The sequence below is a fragment of the Homarus americanus genome, unplaced genomic scaffold (assembly GCF_018991925.1).
Source record: "Homarus americanus isolate GMGI-L3 unplaced genomic scaffold, GMGI_Hamer_2.0 scaffold26351, whole genome shotgun sequence".
NCBI lineage: Eukaryota > Metazoa > Arthropoda > Malacostraca > Decapoda > Nephropidae > Homarus > Homarus americanus.
Window position 1 is genome coordinate 3,018,675 of NW_024724368.1, and position 16,634 is coordinate 3,035,308.

A 16,634-nucleotide genomic window follows, 5' to 3' on the forward strand; every position below is an offset into this window, starting at 1 on the left:
AAGAGTTCATTTAGTCGCTTTAATTTATCCTTTTCAGCACTGGCCAGCTTAATTGTGGGTTGGGTCACTGGTCTCATCTCTTTCGTGGCCTTCATTGTTCAGTTGTTGGTGAAGGAGAAAATTCAAGTACCCAGAGTAAATCTATAATACAGGTAATTGGTAAGGCTATACTGGATAAGACTCTTCTTAAATCCAACTCAGATATCATACCCTTTGCCATTGTCCCACCATCTTCAAGTCTTATCTCTGATGAACTCATGCATCTCCTTAATCTTTATTAAGGGATAGAAAGCTTCTTCATTGGTTATGATGATATCGAGTCATTGTATTTGGTCAAAACTATAAAGGGTTAGGTCTTCAACTTGCCGGAACAGAAAACTCTCTGAGAGTTCGTACATTAAGATTGCCAGGTTATCAAGATTGCCTGATCTATTTTCATAACTCCACACATTACCAACATAACTATAAACATCTCCTATTTCTATGGCTCAACAAATTTCAATCTAGTGAGCTGTATATGAACCCAACAATGAATGTGTTTCTTCCCATTGGTTTAATTGACCTCCACTTGGATTCTTTAATAACATGTCACCTTTGCATCCTTATCTGAAGTGTTCTACGGTCGTCTCTAGAGTTCACAACCACACCCCTTTTACATGTTGCCTTCAACAGGTGCATAAATGAGTCCTGGTCAGCCTATATTCACCTGGACTAATCTTCTACTTTTTAAACAACAGTGTAGCACTATTAAAAAAAGGTTCAGGGTGATTATGGTTGCATGATATTGTATGACTGAAGAGTGATGATTGAACCATGTGTTATATGTTAAGTCTTCGAATGGTATGCCCATGACGGGGTTTTATGACATCAACTCTGAATATGTTTTGTTTGTCTATTTGTTGGAAACCGCTCAGTTTTAACCTCATTTCCTCTCACTATACATTATATTCCTATACGGTAACTCATCCCAAGGTGGTAATAGTTTTAATGAGAATGAAACAACTTCGTAAATTGTATTGTACAGTATTTGTTTTTTGAAACGTTAATATTTATCCTACTGATGCACTTACCACACTGCTCTCAACAGTGGATATGTGAGTGAACATACAGGATTCGTCTTCTTCACATCAAAGATAATAAAGACTGCTTCCCCCCTTCACTGGACTCCCAAGTGTAGGTCTGGGTTGCAAATTAGTAATTATTTAAATTCACACTAGTTTGAAGCCCCTAAAGATGGTGGGAGAAATTTAATTATTGTCCAGATAGACACAAGAATAACACATCACTGATCAGCTAAGCAGCTTATACAGTACATGAAGGTACTTCCTAACTTCCTTTATATGAGGCACAAGATGGCATCATATAAACACCGTACTGCATTGAGTAAAAAATTAAAGACTCTTTAAGATCCATTAATATAACAAGAAATAACAAATCATTTAAATGTGACTATACTGTATGATACAGTATAAGTAATAATAGTCTTTATTTAACTGTATGCTGTACTGTACACACACACAGGTATCCCTCGAGATATGAATAGGTTAAGTTCTATAAAACCATTCGTTAGGTAAATTTTCGTATCATGAATAGATTAACGTATGGGGAAAATATGGTTCCGTTCCCCAATGACAAAAATACCCCAATCTCAGACCCCAAAAACATAAAACTGGTTAACAAACAAGAACAAAACCCACTTAACTAATGGTAAATAGTACACAACTACTCTAATTTACTATCTAACTCATGAAAAAAGTAATAAAATACTGTTTAACTTTGGTACATTACCGTATGGGAGGGCAGTCTGAGCTCACCACCACAAGGAGTTGAGCAGGAGAGGGCTGAGGAGGGTTGTCCTACTCATCACTACTGTCCAGCTGCTTGTTTCATCTCCTCAGCATGCTTGTAAATGGTGGCCACAGTAGAAGCAGCCAGACCAAGATCTTTCCCAATATTGGTAGGGCCATCACCGTGTTCATGAGACTAATTACTTCCAGCTTTGTGTCAAGAGTCACTGTCTTCCGTGGTTTCTTAAGTGTAGTACAGGCAGCCGAAGATTCAACAGAGCGCTTAGATGCCATTATGAAAGTTGTAATGAAAGGATGACACAAATATACACACACACACACACACAATGAATGGCAGAAGGAGGGATACAGGCTAGTGGGAAATGCAGGGGGGGGTGGGGGGTATGATCAGCGAGCAAGAATACTTCTCTCTGCATCTCTTCCCAAGATGGCCACGCCAGCTGACTCCATGCACACGAAATTTGAATTTTTGTCCGGACCTAAATTCATTTAAGAGGAGTTAGCTTTCGTTTCTTGAAGTTGTGGTGTCAATTTAGGAAATTCGTTTAAGCAAATTTTCGCATCTCAAGGGATACATTGTGTGTATGTGTGTGTATGTTGTGTAATGTGTATCAAGTGTGTGGCGGTGTGTTCATAGGGTTCAGAGGCGAGTGACGATAAAGACTTTGATTAACTGTGGCGAGTGTGGAGAATGTTGATGAATCCCTCCCACCCACCTTAACCTCTTTTACACAAGAGTTCACATCACCATGAACACCCATTCAGTGTAACTACTGTATATACAATCAAACAATGTGGCAATGTATTTAGTGATCATTCTTTACTGTGGTTTATTGTTTTATCATATGTACTGTATATGTACGGCTATATAATGTGTGAAGGTAATTAAAGTACAGTATTGTAATTCATTCTTATTCCGCAGTCCTCTATTGTTCGCTGATGACACCCTGGATGCACCCAAGAATGCCTGTGGGTAGTTTTAATGTTGCCGTCATTTTTGCGGCTGGGACGGGGAGCCATTTGTTCTAGAGACAGTAATTTCCTTTACCTGTATTGTAAATATTTGTGTGTGTTTAGACATACACAAAACATATACAAATAAATAATAATTGGAAAATCCTCTCACAAATAATCAAACAAATTGATTAAAAATGTGAGTCTACCCACAAGTCAGTGATTTATTACTTTATTCAGAGAGCAAGGACTTGAGGGTAGACTGTCACATTTTTAATCAATTTGTTTGATTATTTGTGAGAGGATTTTCCCATTACCTGTATTATCTATTTGTATGTTTTTTGTGTGTGTGTGTCTATACACACACACACACACACACACACACACACACACACACACATATATATACAATACAGGTAAAAGAAATAATTGTCCTAAGGGCAAACACATAAAGGGAATATACATTTATTAACACACAAGTAAAAATGTAACCCCCCCCCCCAGTCTGCAAATGTTTTTCGTGGATTTGGCGATCCGAGGCCATTTTGAGAACCTAACCTCCACGAATTTGGGGGTCCCCCTGTACAGGTTGTACCTCTGTGGTCCGGAAACTCCCGTGGTCCAGAACGATTTTAGTTTGTCCAATAGGTAGATAGGCAGCTTTTTTTTTTTTTTTACTTATCTGAATTATTATTATTACAGGAGTATTAAATTTTTGCCCCTCAGGCCCCAATGTGGGTCAGTGACCTATGCCCGGGTGGGCTAATCCCCGTAAAAAAAAAAAAAACAGCGGGAAATTAAGGTTTGTTTACATCGGCAGTTGCTCTCTCTCTCTCTCTGCTTGTCTATACAGAGTACAACATTTAACCCTTCAATATATATGAGCAGTAAATAAGTGTTGCTTTCATATTCTTATGTAGAGTAATGACGATATGTTTTCACATGTGCGCACTTACATACGCGCAGTCTCACTTTTTTTTTACCATTAATGGTTAGCTACTTATATTGTTCCATTTATTAACATTAAATAACATTACAGGTACTTCAAACAACCATATTATTTTTTTACATTAATTTTACTACAGCTAAAATCAGGGTCTTATTTTCTTCAGTTTTATATGTAGAACCAATCAGTCACTGGTTTCGTAAGCTTTAACATAAACAATGCCGGCAGCCGTCTCGTCTCCTCTAATATTCCATGTATTATTAATAAATTGTATTGTTAATTTTGCACACACATACATTAATTCAATAAAAACAAATTCAGAAACATTAATTAAAATATATATGAACAGTAAATAAGTGTTGCTTTCATATTCTTATGTAAAGTAATGACGATATGTTTTCACGTGTGCGCATGCGCACTTACATACGCGATCTCTCTTTTTTCTTTACCATTATCGTTAGCTACTTCTATTGTTCCATTTATTAACATTAAATAACATTACTTAAAACAACCATATTAATTTTACTACAGCTACAACCAAGGTCTTATTTTCTTCAGTTTTATATGTAGAACCAGTCAGTCACTGGCTTTGTAATCAACGAAAACAATGCTGTGTCATTTCCTCGTGTGTTTTAATATTCTACGTATTATTAATGAATTGTATTGCTCATTTTGCACACAAACATTAATTCAATAAAAAAGACATTCAGTAATAAACAATAATGAATCTTTTGTACATAAGAGAAATGACGCTGTTTACACGATTATGCACGTCGTCTGCACGTTGGCGGGCCGTTCAAACCCGTCGAAATTCAAGTTTCCGCCGTCAAAATTTTTATTTATTTTTTTTGTGTGTGTTCCAATAAAATACGTTAAGAATTAAAAACTCGCGAAATTTGAGAAGCTACTATACGACATTTAACCCTTCAATATGTCTTCAAAGAGACCATGATGCAGAGAAAGTGGTGCTAGTGCTTCCAAGCATAAGCACAAGTCACTATCTATCCAGGAAAAGGGTGAATTTCCATGGTCCGGCACCGGTCAGGTCCCGAGGTTGCCGGACTAGAGAGGTACAACCTGTACCATCAAATCACTAATTCTAGGCCTCTCTTTTTATCATTTGTTACAGAGGTTGGCTACAAACTGTATAAGGTAATGGAAATTGTGAGAAAAAGGCACATACATACTGCTCATGAAAGGTGTTGAATATTTACAAATGGTTAAACATGTGTAAGGCATGGGAATTACTGTACTGTACTTAAATCTATAACTTTGTTTTTAAGCTGGCAATGGCTCTAAGAATCTTATTTCTGGCAGAAGCAGTATTTATTCCTAAGTCTTGAAGATCAGCATCTGAGAGTTCCAAGAAAGCATCCAAATCCACCTCTTGCTCCAGAAACAACTCTAAGTACTGATTTAAGGCCAATTTCTGGAGTACCTCTGAAAGTTGACCAGAGCCTAGACTCAATGTGAGGTGAGATGCTGCAGCAGAAGTAGTACCATCTGATTCCTCACTAACATGGGGTATAAGCACAGCGGTTGATCTTGATGATTTTGAGGAGGTCACAGTCTTCAGGGATGAGCCTCCAGAACCCCCACTATCCAAGGACGACACCAAGACGTCATTTTCTCCAATATATTTTCCATGGTTTCTCTCTCTTCTACCATCACTATTCCCATTACGTTTTGGTCCATTTACTTGCAGTATAGAACCCAGACCTCGGGCTTCACCTGTTGGGATACTTGAATGTGTTACTGTCAGCACCACACGAAGTACAGTATATGTTTTAAAAATGACAAATTACAGTACACATTACCTACATTTTACTAGTACAGTATAGTAATACTTTCTAAAATGATTCTTGTGACTTTTACCATAAATAATAGGTAATATAGTTGAAGCTAAAAGATATTACCATCAACTTAAGACTTTCAGAAACCTTTAATCTATTCTTAGGTCATGAAATAGTATACACTGACAGTCCCCACCCCCACCCCCACCCCCAAAAAAAACATATACAGTAAAAGTCCAAAAATCCGGATGTCAGAAATCCAGACCACCCAAGAATCCGGACTTTTCGAAAACTCAAACTTTTTTTTTTAATTTAGCGGGCTTTTGTGTGTATGGGCGCATGCGTGAGCGCCACAGCTGCACAGCGACCACGCTGTCGCCACTTTAAAACGAGCAATCAAACTGTGACAACGTATGTAATTTTGAGTCCAACTCTTTCCATTTACAGAGTACTGTACAAGCCCATAATAATGGCTCCTAAAGTAGATAAACTTTGTTGTGTGAAGAGAAAGAACACATTGAAATTGATTGACAAACTTGAAATAATTAAGAAACTAGAACTTGGTGTGAGCAATACTGTTTTAATGGAAACATTCGACATAGGAAAGTCTACAATTTATGATAAAAAAAAGGCAAAGAATAAAATTCTAGAATTCACAGCTTTTTCTTTAAAACTGCTCGTTTTGATAAATGAAGCATGCTATATTTGCTAATGAATAAATTATCAAAATGTACCTGATCATCTCTTCTTTATTCCTCCTTAAATTTGAATTTTAAAAGTACTGCCTGAGAATCCAGAATATATGTATGTATGTATGTATGTATGTATGTTTTCTTTTTCCCTGTGGTTATCAGCATATACCTGGATCACGCGCACCTACAGTGATTTATTTGCATATATATATATCCATCTAAAAGAGGTCAGGTATCACCCAACTTAACAACATAAAAAAAAATCTTGAAATACTTCCCACACAATCTACCTTTTGGTTTGAATATGAAGATAGTGAAGCAGCAACATTTTCAAAAATAATTATCAATAAACATGTACCAAAAATGGTTATTGGAGATTGTCTTCACAATTACCTGAAGACTGAGGACTCAAGCCAGACAAGGATGAGCCTGGAGATGATCCTCCACTCCCCATACTCCACTTTAGGAGTCGGGAATTTGTAGCATGACGAGGTGGTTCAACTGGACCTCCTGGCAGGATCTTGCGCCCTGGAGGCATGGCTTTTGGCACAAGTCCCGGCTTTCCTCCAGTCGGGGAGATATGGGGAGGGACCATGCTCTTCATAGTCTCTGTTGCATGGATGCTGCCAGCTCCAAAATCCTACAACAGAAGTGACAGACTGATAATGTGTCAAAATATATTTACACTTATGCAATCTTACAAGTTAGTTTGAGTTTCACATATACGTACAGCTTCCCTTTCACAAATATATTTCCTCAGTCTTTAATAACCTATTTTATTCTTCTCCGATGGTTTGATTTCAATCGGTATAATCGCTACAAAAAGCCATCCTACGATCAAACAAACACACCAAGGTACTTTGATGAATCGTTAAAAAAAATCACATGTTTTAATTTCTTTCTATACCAGTGATCTCAATGCTTATCAAACAATTCATAAATACCTAAACCATGACTTGTCTTTATATTTACCATAACAGGTGGTAGTCTTATCTCCTGAGGCAGAATGGGATCATACTGTATGGGTGGTAATGGAGACATAGTACTGATCTCCTTCAGACTCTCTTGCTCTGGAGATGTAGATCTTTGTGGCTTGACGCCTTTCACTTTGTGGAATCTAGAACATAATGATTATTATTAAACCCTTGTGTATGGGTTCACTCCAGGTGCCGAATAACATCATCTTGCGCTAGCAGCCAAATATCAAAAGTGGTGTTCCCGTAATGAAGAGGTTAGTAAAAACCAGGTACAGGGGGCCCCCCAAGTTCGCAGACTTTTATTTCGCGGTCCTCTATTATTCGCGGATGACACCCTGGATGTACCCAAGAATGTCTGTGGGTAGTTTTAAAGTTGCTGGCATTTTCGTGGCTGGGACAGGGAGCCATTCGTTCAAGAGACAGTAATTTCCTTTGCCTGTATTGTAAATATGTGTGTGTATGTAGACACACACACACACAAAACACATACAAATAAATAATAATTGAAAATCCTCTCACAAAAAATCAGAAATAACTTTATTAAAAACATGAGTCTACCCTCAAGTCCGTGCTTTATTACTTTATTAATAAAGCACGGACTTGAGGGTAGACTGTAACATTTTTAATAAATTTGTTTGATTATTTGTGAGCGGATTTTCTCATTATTATTTATTTGTATGCATTTTTAACACAAATATACAATACAGGTAAAAGAAATAATTGTCCTTAGGGCAAACACATAAAGGGAATACTGTATACATTTCTTTGTACACAAGTATAATGTACCCCCGGTCCGTGGATTTGGTGATTCATGGCCATTTTGAGAACCTAAATCCAGCGAATTTGGGAGGCCCCTGTACTGTATGCTATATTGGTTCTTCCAGACCGTGAGAAAAACTATTCATAACATAAATTGACCTCTTTAACATGATAATGTAGAATGTTCAGCACGGATAACTAATTAAAAGATTTACAATTGTTGGATATAATCATTACCTATTAGACACTCTATTCCACCACTGTTTGAGGCCATGTTTTGAGCGACCATCAGGAAGGTCTGCAGAACTCCCACTTTGTTGTGACCACCCTGGCTGGGGAGTTGGGGAGGGTGATCCAATGCCGAGAGATAACATCTGTTAGTAAACATAAAATACCATGAAAAATATGATATTTACAACTGATAAAGATAAGGAATACAACTTTCTATTTAATTGTATTCAAATCATCTGTAAATAAGACAGTTAACAATATTATTAAAAGTTATAGTCTTATGTAAATATTGGGGACTGAATTGCTAAAAGAGAAGAACACAACAGAAAGAATGACAGTGAATGAGGAAGACTATATTGTTCTTGACTCCAGCTATTGTGGCAGGAAAGGACCTCCACGAGTGAAAAAGTGTGAAACTTCCTGTAAAATTTTATACTAGCTATAATCTACATGAATAATTATTATATGCCTATTGAACTTCTTACACAAAAAATTTATCAAACATCAAAAACTTACCTGAACCTCAACAAAGCTGCGCATTACATCTATGTTGAGCGTCTCACTTGCAATATCAAATGCAGTGTAGCCTTTGTGAGATATTTTGCTGATATCTGCTCCCCACTGGATTAGAAACTTTGCCATATCAGTTTCTCTGTTGGGAAATAAGAAAAGACCGAGCTCCTTCAATTCTGTACTACCAGTAGCCACATTATATCTTACACATCAGTACAACAAACATTCTTCTTACAAAATTTTTTATCTATATCACACCAGAAAATTAAGTTACTTCATACCCTAACATCATCCCTGCTTGTAAATGTTTCATGTATTTTCCTTTATCATACTCTCGCTTCCTACCTTCAATACATCTTTGTCCTTTCTGTTCATTTCACTTTACTTTACATTTTGAATCATTCCTTCAACACTCACCTGTGATAAATAGCTTGCATTAGGGCTGTCCATCCATTTTTATGATCCTGAGCATCAATATGAGCTCCATACTGCAGTAACATCTGAGCAACCTGCATGTGACCCAACATCGCTGCAACCATCAGGGGTGTAGCTCCGTCTGCTGTTGGAACTTGGCACTGGCTTGGGTCAGCTAGGAGAATCTCTTGAACTGCTTTGACATCTCCACGACGTGATGCATCCATTATGTCGCATAGAGCTCCTGTCAATGTTAAAAAAAAAAAAAAAAAGGAATCTTGCCAATTATTTAATTATTTTCTATGAAAATATACTAACTTTTGGTTCAGATAGAAAACAAAACTAGATTAGAAGTTAAGATGTTTATATTTCTAAAAGCATCTTGTTAAGACAATGCCAAGAATGCTCCAACATGTTATAGAAGCTAACAGTACACACACCAAGTGCTGATCTGTTCAAGGATATATGCATCAGATGGCTTTATTGTAACTTTAAAATCTAAGTCTCTATCTATCCAGAAAATCCACTCCCACCCCCACCCCCCCCTCCCTCCAGGTAAATTCTTCTTTTTCTGCCAACGAAAGATGTAATTTGCCATGAATTATGCAAAATTATTGGGAGAATATAGAGATGCAGTGAGGTATAACTTTAATTCTTAACCGGTATTCTCAAAAAACACAAAACTAACCTTTCTTTTTTTGTCTTGTTGTTTTTTTCTGTAGAAAATTTGCAATATCTGGTCTATTACATGTAGCAGCTACATCAAGTGCAGTCAGGTCACAGGCACTCAGTGCATTGGGATCTGCACCTCGGTCTAGCAGAATCTGTGCAGTTGACATGTTCCCTCCAGCAGCACTGAACATCAATGGTGTGATAACTGCAAATATCAGTTAAAATAAAAACACAAGACATTAGAGTTTGGATTTAAAATGGAAAACTAATCCAGAAATACTTTTTTGGGGGGATGAGTCAGACCTGGAGAATTATGTACACTAAAAAGGAAGAAGACTTAAGGAGTTTTGTTCTTGTGCTTAAGATGGATTTATTCTGTTCATTCCAGATCCTCCCCACCTCAGCAGCTCAAATGTAGGAGCGAAAGATGAGTTACTCGATCTCAACTCGGTTACTAAATGGGTTTCAGGATCAATCTTCCATTCAAACGAGTAACCTATATCAGGACCAAGCAATTGTGTATACCAAAGCTAACTAGAAAGGGAGGTACCCAAAGGCTTTAAATGCTTTGCCAGGCAGTACTGACCAGCAGGCATACTGTAGTGGTTATTGAGGTACTGACATGGTTTTTACTGAGGTCCTTCCTGATGGATGATGCACAAAGCTACCATCAACTTTTCATAAAGACACATTGTTCCCAAGGGATTGTGTCCTTTGAGTAAAATACTGTGTTGAGTGAAACTACATTAAAAATTACCTCGAGTATAAGCAGCTCCATGTGTCTCGGTAATTACTGTGAGAACTATAAAACTGCATGTGAAGTAAAAAGTATGTTTCAGATATTATGACTCAAGTAGAGTACAAGAGAGCTCCCAATATGACAACCATAAGAAAACACATTATCAGTCAGCAAACATTTCAAGTACAGTACAGACAATCCCCGATATACAGTACGTATACCGGTAAGGATCCGGTTTACAAAAATCCCAAGTTACGAAAAATGTAGGTCAGATTATGATGAGGTTAGGCTATGGCAAAATTCATTAGAATATGGTTAATGGCAGCATTTAGTTATAGTCCTATTACTGCTCCAAAAACCTACATCAACTAAAAAAAATTAATAATTCATGACATGGGTTCAATTATTTTATCTAGGTTAATTATGGTTTGATTAATTTGAGTTACCTTACAATTTATATTTGTCCCAAGATAGTTGTCTATTATACAGTGCAATGAGTGAATATACAGTGGATATGAATATGATACAGGTACACAAGACACATACAAGCACCTACCAGTTTTGGGGACGGACTTGTTGGCATTAACACCTTTGTCTAAATAAAGTCGTACCACAGCATCATTGCCATGTTGTACAGCAATCATGAGCGGGGTAATCTGGCAGGTATTTATGGAGGGTATGGGGTCAAAGTTGGCCCCAGCCTCTATCAATGTCCGAATAGTACCCATGTGGCCACTTACTGACGCCAGCATTAATGCAGTCATCCCTGTCAAGAGAAGTAAAAATGTTAATTACAATATAAAGCCTTAAGGGACAAACTCAAAATATGTCAATCTCAAATTCACATTCAATTTAAAGTAGGAAATGGCTGGAACATTTGTTTTTATATTATACTGTTTAATTCACACCAATTAAACAGGAGAAAATTGCATTTTTAAGCTTACCAAATCTGTTTCGGGTATCTACAGATGCCCCAGCTTGAACCAGTAACAAGACAACATGCATGTGTCCATGTCTTGCTGCCTGCATCAGAGGAGTCCAGCCAAGGTTATTTGTAGCTTCACGATTAGAATTTTGTGAGAGAAGGAATGCTACTATCAATTCATGGTCATTGGCTGATGCAATGTGAAGGGCTGTATTGTTGTCATGATCAGGAGAATCGCCATCAAGACCTGTAAACAAAAATAATCTGCTTAGATTAAACAAAATTAACTTGTTTATGTTCCCTAGACTATTTTCATGATAACAGAAAAATAACTAACTCGATCTTAGTTCAGCTCTAAGGATATACAGTACAATATTATTCCCATTACTCAGCAACTGCAGTTTAATACTGTTTGTTTAAGATTGAGAATATATGGTCCTCAGCCTCTTGAAGTTCTTTTGAAGATTTCTTCCTGAAAATTCACCCAAAACCTTGGTTACTACATAAAGAGGCTCACCTGGGATAGGTTAGGTTAGGTTGGGATAGGCATCTCTATACCTACCAGCATCAAGCGCAGATTTAACATGTTCAATGTCTCCTTGTTCTGCTGCTCGGTGTAGCTCCTGTACTGGGTCTACATCCATCATCATCATCCTTGCAATGAATACACAAAATTAAGAGTAAGGTAGACATGTAAGCTTCCTAACTTTACATTCAATAATTTGGGGATAAAATTACTCATGAAGTAGAACTTTGCCCAAGTTTAATTTCCATTACTTCCTATTAGTCATTTCCCAAGTTTACAAGCATCTTCAGGCAAAACAAAATAGCTGTACAGTAAAAAAGAACTTGCAAACTTATTACGAAATACGGACAATTGTTTTCTTATTTTTGTGTGATATTGCCTAACAGAATTATTATTTTATTTCAAGAAAGATTTTCAACAAAAATTTTAGGATATTTTTGTTGTCAGATTGGTAATACAGTAGTTTAAAACCCTACAGCATATTTTACCCAGAATGGACAGTTTTTCAGTTGGTGGTAACCTACAAAGGCCAATAAATGACATTTTGTAATCTGAATTGACAATTGTAAAACATGAACGGACAAATATAGCAACAAATGACATACCAGACATACTTTGACTTCAAGCATTCACTGTGTTAAGTAACATGTCAGGGCATGACACAGCATTTCAGAACATGACATGCCATGACATGAACATGACGCGAAAAAAGATTAAATGGTAAAATTATAGTGTCGGTCATCCCTTTATTTAGATACAGTGGGTCCGACTAATTACCCAAATGAATCCAAATGTACTCAAATGTAGCCGCAATGAAGTCAAATAATGGTCCTACATGAATAAATCGGACTGCCAATCACTTTTCGACTAGTATTTGGTGTCAGAAAGTCACAAAAAATTGGAAAACTTAATTTAATCTGAGTTAATAGATCGCGTGCATGTACCGAGGGAGCGAGTAATTACCCAAATGTAGCCACAGTGAAGTCAATTGATGGTCATACAAGGTGTTTATCGGGCTGTGAATCACTTCTCGATTATTATTTGGTGTCATAAAGTCACAAAAAATTGGTAAACTTAATTTAATCTGAGTTAATAGATCGAGTGCATGTACCTAACCTAACCTAACTCAGATTAAATTAAGTTTACCAATTTTTTGTGACTTTATAACACCAAATACTAATCGAGAAGTGATTCACAGCCCGAATTACGCTTGTATGACCATCATTTGACTTTATTGTGGCTACATTTGGGTAATTAGTGGGACCGAGATACAGTATCCAACCTAACCTAACCTAGCCACAGAACCCAGGAAGTGTTTCTAACCTAACCAGTGGGCGAGACATCCCTTTTCTGGTGGGGGTTAAATTCCTAAGATTCCCCAGATGACCAAAACTATAATAACATTAATAAAAGATATTAGTTTCGAAATTACGCGAAATATCGTGAGATTACCCGAAATAAAATATATAACCACTTCCTCAAATAACCATGAAAAACCTAAGAAAAACACCTTATCAAATTCCCATTCAGGCAAAAATGAATCTTGACCCCCACTTAATAAATACAATATGATTTAAAGCAACACACCATAAAGTATTGTACACATAATATAAGGAAGGATACTCACTCGCCAGTTGTTCTTGTAGCTTAACATTATAACCTCGTCGCCCATTAGTAGTCACCACACAGTAATTTATTCCGCTGTTATGAGAAGATATGTATATTTATATAGATATATATATATATCCATTTAATATTGTATCATATAATGTCTTTCATACATAAAACTATAGTACTTGCGATTTATCAATGAATTAAAAACTTTTGTGAATTGTTTGTATTATAGTAGCAAAATGTATTGATCTATATAACACTAATCTAAATATGAACTTTGTTGAGTTTCCAGTTGATAAAAATTATTTATTTGCATGTTCAGTACAGTAGTAAATAATAGTCAGATTTACCTGGAGCATAACATTTAAGAAATGAATGATCATTTAAGGGAGTCCGAGGAGTCGTAATTTAAGAACTAAATAGTTCCTACACTAATCAACAAGCATCTGCTCAGTTTTTAGTTTTCACATATTAAAACCAGGGGTGATGAGACTTTACTTTTATCCTCTTCACCACTGATCGGCTCGTTATCGGTCGATCACGTCTTTGTTAGGCACTGTTGGCAAGTACTGAACCTGCTCCGGTGGTCATCAAGCCTCTGGTCTTGAAACAGCTCACACTCAGTGCTGTCACAAAACTCTGGCTGGTTGTTCTAAGAGATCACAACTCTCACTCTGGAAAAGTTCGCCCACGCAGTTTTCAGGCCGACCTTTTCTAGTTTTATATATTAACAGTACTGTACAGGTAATGGTACAGTGCACAGTACATTTATTAAGTAGACGGCAAATTTTTACTTTCAGACACGAGTCCCTATGGCTGGACCAATATGTTTTCCCAGTGTATTTTGGTGTGTTTCAAACTAATCTTACCTTTATTTTTGGCGGAAATTGCTCCTTTTTCCCCCCCACAATAATGGGGGACAGCCTGGGAATTCGGGGTATTTGGGTGGGGGAGAAAACGAGTCATCTAACCTAACAAAGCCTAACCTACCCCTAGTGGACCCACCGTAGGCCTAGCTTAAACTAACCTAACCAAACCTGAGTGTTTCAGTAGTTTAAAACTTTGGGGCGCACCATGTCCGAAAGTACAACACCTTAGTTAGATGTGGATAGAATGGTCTTTCTCGTAAAACTCGGCATTAAATTTAAAATAACCGTAGAAGCACGAATGACAACCGACCTCCACCACGGCCATTGTCAGACTGATCAATGAAATTCACATCCGTACCCCGGCTGCTTCCTTTGAAAAAATTCTATTGTGATTGGTCGAAAAAAATTTGCATGACAATATCGACACATCATTGGTCACGACTGGATGACGTCAGTCAATATTGTGCATGCGTGATGCGCCGATAGCATCTCCTCAGACGAAGACTGAAAAGTACGTAAAATCAATTAAATTAAATTGTGTCGCTATTATCCATTTCTGCATTGTATATATGGGGTTCAAAATGCTCAGAACCGGGAGATCTAAAAGTTTCAGTAGTTTACAACTTTTGGGCACGCTATGTCCTTAAGTAAAATAAAACCACATAGACTAACAGTACAGTGCATGTATAACAATGAATTGTACATTTATACGTTTGTATTATCAGAATCGGGACCAGTTGAAAGCTACAGAAAGATCTCTCAGCTTTAGATGTGGTTAGGGGAATGGCCGTTATGATCAATGTCACGAAATGTAAAAGGTATGCATCCAAGGGCGGCTGTGATCTTGGGCATCCCCAGGGGCGGCTGACGGTCTGAGGCGCCCCTAGAAACTAAATGAAGAGTGGGGCGTCCCTTGAGTGACTGACAGATGTTTCCAGGGGTGGTTTGCAGCCTAGGGCACCCTCTGGGGGATCTGGCACCCCTCTCTATTCATTTGTGTCCCTCTCTTTAGTCCTTTTGTGTCACACCACATATGCCTCAGTCACACAACCCATGCCTCAGTCACACAACCCATGCCTCAGTCACACAACCCATGCCTCAAGTCACACAACCCATGCCTCAGTCACACAACCCATGCCTCAGTCACACAACCCATGCCTCAAGTCACACAACCCATGCCTCAGTCACACAACCCATGCCCAGTCCTGGTCATGCCTCAGTCACACCCATGCCTCAGCCACAGTCACACAGCCCATGCTTCCAGTCACAGCCCATGCATCAGTCACACAACCCATGCCTCAGTCACAGCCCATGCTTCAGTCACAGCCCATGCATCAGTCACAGCCCATGCATCAGTCAGCCCATGCATCAGTCACAGCCCATGCTTCAGTCACACAACCCATGCCTCTGTCATACAACCCATGCCTCAGTCACACAGCCCATGCTTCAGTCACACAACCCATGCCTCAATTACAACGAGGGCTGCCACAAGATTCTCAGATAAAATTTTCTTCATTATTTAAGCAAATATACAAACATTTGGAAACATCTCATTATTTTAAATAACAATGAATAGTTTATTATTACAAACATTCTAACTTTGGATTGTTTAAATATTTATCCTGACTGTGATACAGCCGAAGATAAATCCACCAATCACAATCACCTTTACATACAGCCTTACTTTACCAAGCATTGCCAAGTAAAATTGCCGGTACGAGACCCAGGTTGGAGTCGCTGGATATTTGGCTGACTGTTCAGCACTCTTAACTACCATGGTAGATGTGGGATAATAAAACAGCAAACTCCCGTGCAATTCAAAATCCAACAGAGGTACACTCAGTAAAAAAAACTATCTTCACAAATCTTGTACGAAATAAAATGACACCACGAACTAAGGTTTTTGATAAAGGCCCATGAGAGATACCTCGCAATGGTAGCCCTGTGTGTGGATTGTTCAGTTCGAAATTCGTCGGAGCCCTCCCGAAAGATACTTTTTTAACGAGTGTACTTACTTAGTGCATTACAAAATAGAATTGGGGATTCAAACAAAACTAACTGAGGTGTAAGAAAATATATTTAAAGAGTTTCATCTCAGTCACAGGGAAGAGAACAAGAGAAGAGGTCAGAAAATAACAAAACAAATGAAGGCTACTAATGTTGTGATACTTTACTGCTGGACTTTAACAACTAAAATCTTCA

The 16,634-nt window shown here is 37.7% G+C and overlaps 1 protein-coding gene across 3 annotated transcripts; it reads right to left on the reverse strand.

The window, feature by feature from the left end:
- Positions 1-4,677: 4,677 nt before the first annotated feature.
- Positions 4,678-14,750, reverse strand: LOC121864153 (ankyrin repeat and SAM domain-containing protein 6-like). Of its 3 annotated transcripts, none has more exons than XM_042363117.1 (12): positions 14,657-14,750; positions 13,577-13,650; positions 11,986-12,077; positions 11,443-11,670; positions 11,055-11,264; positions 9,776-9,964; positions 9,091-9,331; positions 8,677-8,812; positions 8,167-8,303; positions 7,166-7,310; positions 6,587-6,833; positions 4,678-5,439 (listed from the first exon to the last, which is right to left on the reverse strand). In XM_042363117.1, the coding sequence occupies exons 3-12, from the start codon at positions 12,074-12,076 to the stop codon at positions 4,973-4,975; spliced, it is 2,091 nt and encodes a 696-aa protein (XP_042219051.1). In that variant the 5' UTR covers position 12,077; positions 13,577-13,650; positions 14,657-14,750; the 3' UTR covers positions 4,678-4,972. The 3 variants fall into 3 exon arrangements, with proteins under 3 accessions (XP_042219051.1, XP_042219050.1, XP_042219049.1); XM_042363116.1 differs by lacking the exon at positions 14,657-14,750 and adding an exon at positions 14,062-14,419; XM_042363115.1 differs by lacking the exon at positions 14,657-14,750 and adding an exon at positions 13,914-14,419.
- Positions 14,751-16,634: the final 1,884 nt, after the last annotated feature.